This window comes from Panicum virgatum, chromosome 7K (assembly GCF_016808335.1).
Source record: "Panicum virgatum strain AP13 chromosome 7K, P.virgatum_v5, whole genome shotgun sequence".
NCBI classification, from domain to species: domain Eukaryota; kingdom Viridiplantae; phylum Streptophyta; class Magnoliopsida; order Poales; family Poaceae; genus Panicum; species Panicum virgatum.
In genome coordinates this window covers 11,694,551-11,700,975 of record NC_053142.1, presented here as the reverse complement: position 1 = coordinate 11,700,975, position 6,425 = coordinate 11,694,551, and the positions used below count along the sequence as shown (strand labels likewise).

General features: G+C 46.2%; 1 protein-coding gene across 1 annotated transcript; it reads right to left on the bottom strand.

Moving 5' to 3' along the window:
• Positions 1-588: 588 nt before the first annotated feature.
• Positions 589-2,590, bottom strand: LOC120639793 (probable aldo-keto reductase 2). Its single transcript, XM_039915686.1, has 4 exons — positions 2,072-2,590; positions 1,649-1,821; positions 1,447-1,549; positions 589-1,218 (listed from the first exon to the last, which is right to left on the bottom strand). The coding sequence occupies exons 1-4, from the start codon at positions 2,501-2,503 to the stop codon at positions 880-882; spliced, it is 1,047 nt and encodes a 348-aa protein (XP_039771620.1). The 5' UTR covers positions 2,504-2,590; the 3' UTR covers positions 589-879.
• Between the last annotated feature and the right edge of the window lie 3,835 nt (positions 2,591-6,425).

Here is a 6,425-nt window from a genome sequence, read left to right as displayed (position 1 = left end):
TCATGAATTGCTGCTCGGCAGCTTTAATGTGGTGCTAGCTAATGGAAATTCCGCAAAGAGATGTGCTTTCATGGCAAAGTTTGGATGGGGGAGAAGCTGCTAGCTGATAAGAAGAATGGTGAACATGTTGAAGAATGGGTGGATTCTCTTCTCGGGTGGAGAATTGGAATCGCTGGACCACATCCTGGTGGCCATGAATGTCAAGCTGAACCGAAGGCTGGCCTTGTTGGTGACAAGCCATGTGAACTCACAGCGGTGGAGTTATCTGGAGGTGAGCGTGCCACTTTCGGCAACGTCACATGGAAGATCTGCCTCCAAAACTGCAACTCGAGGCATCGTTGATGTTTCTGCTGGGGAACCTACCTGTCCTCCGTTCCAGCAGGCGTGCTGCGTTGAAACATGTTAAACCTTCTCTGCTGAACTCTATGCTTTGCTTCCGACAAATAAAGCAGGGAAAATCTTTTCTCAAAAAAAAATTACGGTGAAAACTTTATCAATCGGTTACCTCTCTAGGCTGATTGCGCTCCTCTGAAACTAACAAGCTGTCCTCGTGAGGTTATTCCAACAAAGTGCACAAACATCAACCAGTTCACTCAAAGTGTTAATGCCACACTTCCATGTATCACTAAATTCAAATACTACTGGTACAACAATACGATGATAAAATACTCCTGAAAGAGTACAAAAGCTTATTCATCTCAGACATAGTTCTAAGGGAAAAATAGACGAAAAGAGGTATGCAACACACACTACCACACATCATCACTTGCATCAAGACAAGCACATGCTGTGGACGCTCTTGCAAACAAGATCTGAGGATCTTCTGCAGCTCAACACCTTGCAGATACAGGCCATGCATGCTGTTGAAGATGTATTGGGCTACTCAGATTTCCAAGACGACAATGGCGGTGTCTCAGAATCCTTCCAGGTGGGTGCCATCTCAGGATACCGATCACCCAAGACTTCACCTGCGGCAGCGTACGACTCGAGTTCGGCCATCTCATCCGGTGTCAGCTTCACAGAAAGTGCCCCCACATTTTGGTTGAAATTCTCGATTTTTGTTGTGCCTGGAATGGGGCAAACATCGTTTCCTTGATGATGAACCCAAGCCAATGCTAGTTGCGATGGTGTGCAACCTTTTCTTGCGGCCATTGCGTTGACACGTTCGAATATCTGAGCATTCTTATTAAGGTTCTCTGGTTGAAACCGTGGCAGATGCTGCCGAAGTGTAAAATTCTTATTAGGAAGGGGAACCATATATACTGTATTTTGCACATTTGTATACATCAAAGCGATGAGCAAAATCCATAAATATAATATATCTAAGATGAAGTAAATAGCAAACACACATGGTTTAGAATGAAGAAAAAATCTTCCAAACAATGTACCACCTAGTCCTATGAAATGTAAAACCAAAGCACAATCAATATATACTCCATAGCTCACCTTGCGGAAATCTTGCTCGGACAGGGATTCAACCAGTTTTGCCCCACTGGACAAGAAACCCCTGCCTAGTGGACTGTAGGCAACAATTCCAATTCCAAGTTCCCTGAAGTTTACAAAGAAAGCAGATAATTCAGAAAATAAAGTTTCCTACGTAATAGTTACTGGACATACTTTGGGTTCCATAATGGGCTCACAAAAGTACCTGCAAGTGGGAATTATATCTTCTTCTACGTCTCTACACCATAATGACCATTCCAGTTGAACTGCAGTAATAGGATGGACTGCATGAGCTCTTCTAATCGTCGATGCCGAAGCTTCAGATAATCCAATGTACTTTATCTTTCCTTCTTCAACTAGCTTCTTGAGTTCACCCATCTAATTAACATTGAGAAAATGACTCAGTAATCTTTCTTTTAATAAAAGAGATCTAGTTCATGGTTTAAGGTGCAGTGCTGATTGCACGAACAAAAACTGCTTTTGCGTAAAACAGTAGGCTGCACTGCAATGATTTAAAAATGTCATATTTCATTTGCGCAGGGCCACTGATAAATAAGCATCTCATATACATACTCCTAAGACACGGAGTACTAATAAAGAAAAAGAGAAACAGATCATGGAGACTCACCGTGACCTCAATGGGCACCCTCTTGTCGATGCGGTGTTGGTAGTAGAGGTCGATGCAGTCTACGCCGAGCCGCTTGAGGCTGCCCTCGCACGCCGCGCGCACGTACGCCGGGTCCCCGCGGATGTCGACATCAGTGGCGCTGGCGAAGTTGACGCCGAACTTGGTGCCCAGCTGCACCTTCTCCCGCACCCCGCCCTGCAGCGCCTTGCCGAGGAGGATCTCGTTTGTGTGCGGGCCATAGACGTCGGAGGTGTCGAGCAAGGTGACTCCGGTGGCGACGGCGTGGTGGATGAGCTTGATCATGTCGGCCTCGGGCTTGGGCGGGCCGTAAAAGGCGGACATGCTCATGCAGCCGAGGCCCTGCGCCGAGACCTCCAGCCCCTGGGAGCCCAGCTTGATGCGGCGAACAGACACGGGAGCCGCGGCGGCCATGGCTGGCAAGGTGCTGCAAGACGCTCGGAGCTGATGCTAGTTGGAGTTGGAGTGTGATGCACCGATCTGTGTGGCCTTAGGATGAGTAGCTACTCCAGCTATATATATAGTCTGGGAGACTGGGACTGGGAGTGCTTGCAGGTCAGAGGGACTGCTAGTTGGAGTTGGACTGCTAGTTTGATTGGCTGTTTAATACTTGCCTGAGCACGTTTTTCATTAAGAAGGAAGCATACAGACACAATCTTGATGCGGCCAAGCAGAGCTTGACCATCACAAAAGCACAAAGAACTAAAAAAAGAGAAACACTGATAAAAATGTACACACAAACGAGAAAACACAACGACAACACGAACAACAGCAAAGCAACACGGAGAAGACAAAGGACCCGACCCACTCCTCTGACCAAGCAAAGCGATGACTTCGCTGCACAAGGCGGGACCAGCTTCTAGATGGCGGCATCAGCTACACATGCATACATTTCGGTAACAGCGCTGCCACACATGTGCAACATGTGGAACTGGTTTTGCATTTCGTCCCTTTCAGTATGGCTCCAAACCGACGACGCATGTGGTCTCGGCTCCTAAATCATGCTCATGCTCATGCACATCCTTGACCAACTGGCAAGTATAATTAAGCGCTAAGAGAAGCTTCCGATCTGCTCCGGGATGTCCTGCTTGGGTGTGCCATGTGACCACTGACTACCGGATCCCGTTCACCTACCCCATTGCTTGCTTGTTTTTTTCTTTTTTTTGAAAGATATAATGCATTACGTAGAGGCATGGTACAGATATGGACTAAAATATGCCCCAATCAAAATTCTGGAGTGCACTTTGCACAATCCATTGAGTAGAATGCATATTTGCTTCCCAAGAGAAAAGGCAAGAGCTAGGAATGGTTGCCTATCAACCACCTTGTTTGTGTTCCTGTTCATTTTGATGATCGAATGTTACATCCCTTCAGTGATTTCTGAACTCAGCAAGAATTGGTCATATTGACCAATGACCAGGGTAATGACGCCATGATCTCCTTTCTGCTGCACGGGCATGTATTTCGTTGTCTTTCACTACTACAGAAACTATTTTTACCACCATCATTTTCACTGCCGGTTCCTAACGGACCGGCGGTGAAAATCTTCACCGCCGGCCTCAAAGTCGTTGGGCTCAGTGGAGTTTAGGGCCGGCGGAGAAAACCTAGGGCCAGCGGTGAAAATGATTTTAGTTTTCACCACCGGTCCGTGGAAACCTAGGGCCAACGGTGAAAATGATTTTAGTTTTCACCACCGGTCCGTGGCCACGGACCGGTGGTGAAAATGGTTTTCACCGCCGGCCCTAAATCCCACTAAGCCCAACGACTTTGAGCCCGTAACAAGGGCTGGCGGTGATAATATCATTTCCACCACCGGCCACTATTACGGACCGGCGGTGAAAATGGGTTTAGAGCCAGTGGTGAAAATTAATCTATAATAGTATTTGTGGAAATTCTTCACCAACAAGTTCAGTGCTGCAGCAAGTCTTGCACTGGTTGCTGCCAGTCCCCACGGCATGTTGCATCTTGTCGTACAAATTCAGCACAGCAGCCTTCATCCATGGAAGATTGGAAGTACATGCTACTTCTGTCTTATTGCTATATCGTCCTGCAAGTAGCATGGAGTGATTAAAAAAATTGTGTAAGTTTCTCTGCTACATGTGCAACTCTGTGTGGATGTGTGCTTGCCGTTCAAACGAGAAATAATTTAAACGTACATCTATTGGGAGCACGGACGAAGACACAAAAAGCAAGCGAATATACAACTGTGCTGATGGAAACTGAATTGGCGCAATTGGGTCTTGTTAATGATCCAATGGTTCATGCCTTTTGTTTTAGCGCAAAAAGTCCCAGTGATTAGCCATGTGCGGTACGCACGAGCCAGCTAAACATCCCGCAAACTAATAGACGACCAAATCTTCACAGTTCGCGGGCCGCTATCTGCACAAAGCCACCGCCTAGCTTAAACTACAGATCACAACTGTAGACTGCCTGCTCTGTTCTGCTGACAACCAGTAGCAGTATTTTTTTCACACTAAATCAGCACCAGTCATCATCCACCAGCTAGAAAGCAGTATTTTTTTCTCACAGCAAATCAGCATCAGCCACCAGCCAAATCCTCAAAATATGTATGTAAAATCGGTAAGTCTTGTCTCTAGGATTCCTCCAAGTGCATCATATGGGATAGATCAAACCCCACCAGCCAATGACACAAAGCTGACCAAACTAAAAATTTAGGTGAGAACATTACGTACTTTAGAAATAGATATGATATGTATTATATAATTATATAATAGGTGTAAGTCGAGGACTCCAATCATTTTTAATTTTACTCATGAAGCGCTAAATCTACAGGGTTTTGAACCCTTAACTCAATACATGTATTTTGGACCCGCAGAAGCTAGTCTATCGATCTTCCCTTGAGATGGAGATCTCGGCCTCACTGTATCTTGAGGAAGCGTTGTGTGGCTAGCTCAGTGGACATGATCTCCCTGAGTGTGAGCATCTGCGCCGGCTTGGTTAAGAATCATGTGTCAGCGCCCAAGATGACATTGACCACTCGGTTTGCATCTTGATAGACCTGCAGTTTCTTTGGGTCTTCCTTGTCCTCCTCGTCTTTATATTTGGCCTTCTTCATGTCATTGTCAAAAGGCAGACCCTTGATAGCTTTGTTGAGGTTATTGGAGTCGATGACGGCATGCTTGCCGCCAAGATGGAACAGGCAATTTTCTACGGGAGGTTATCAAATTGTTCTTGTGTGGTGCATTTCTTGCCGCGCAGGGGGCGTTCAATAGCAGCGATGACATCATCTGGCGTATGCTTGCTGTTGGAGTCCGAGTAGTCCCGCTGGCTTTGTTGTTGCGGTTTGTTGTCGCCCCAATTGTTTTTGTTGTAGTCATCGCCCCGCTTCGGGTAGTGGTCGCTCGCTTGCTCCTCTTGGTCCGCCCAGTTTATCATCATGTCAGGGAGTGCCCCGACGGTCTTGGGGTACTACCGGCCGAAATCTTTATAGAGGTACCCGTTGGCAAGGTAGTGTTGGAAGCAGTCAATGATGTCCTGATCGGAGATGTTGGCGATGGTGGCATGTGTCTCGAAGAAGCGACGAGTGTAGGTGTGCAAGGATTTGTTTTTCTGCTGCTTGCACTGGGTTAGATCATGTCGAGTACCTGCGCGCATGATGGCCCTCCGGAAGTGGGTGGAGAAGACTTTCCTCATATTATCCCTGGAGTTGATGGGGTTTTGTTGGAGGCTTCCCAACCATGTGAGCTGAGGTGACTTCAAGACCATCGGGAAGTAGATGACCTTCGTGATGTTGTCACCAACTGCGACTTCTATGCCCTGGGAGTAGATCCTGAGACATTCTTAGGGAGGGGTCTTGATGACATACATGTTGAAGCCTACTAGTTTGAAGTTGTATGGATAGATATGCAAGCTGAAGTGACATGAGAATGCCCAAAATTGGTCGCTGTTGGTGGTCGTTAATTACAACATTGACCACCAACATCTCGGTAAATCAAGTGGCTATAAATATATTTGTACGCATTATTTGCTTTAAACTAATAAATTCCACAAGTTTGGGTGGTATGAGATGTTTTGCAGGATTGTGCTCAGAATATGCAAGAAACAAACACTAAATGGAGCATATTTAAGGATGGTGTAACATGGACATAAGATGACAGTGTTACAAACATTGTCAAATACCAAATTTGACATTTCCATGTTAAAGAGCTATTCGAGATGACTGAATTGGACATTTGGTTCACCCAATTTGGAGTCCGAATGCAAAAATTATGCAAATCACAAGTTTCGGACTCTTGTTGTGCAAAGGCTGCAGCCAGCCCGACACCTTTGCCAAGCACGTCATATCTTGCCACAAGACCATTAGGGACCCCCAATG

Excerpts from the sequence above, each read along its gene's own strand:
- LOC120639793 (XM_039915686.1), bottom strand. The coding sequence starts at position 2,503 with ATGGCCGCCGCGGCTCCCGTGTCTGTTCGCCGCATCAAGCTGGGCTCC. Across the intron at positions 1,822-2,071 it reads GGGTGCCCATTGAGGTCACG|ATGGGTGAACTCAAGAAGCT; the intron begins GTGAGTCTCCAT and ends AATGTTAATTAG. Across the intron at positions 1,219-1,446 it reads CCGAGCAAGATTTCCGCAAG|CATCTGCCACGGTTTCAACC; the intron begins GTGAGCTATGGA and ends ACACTTCGGCAG.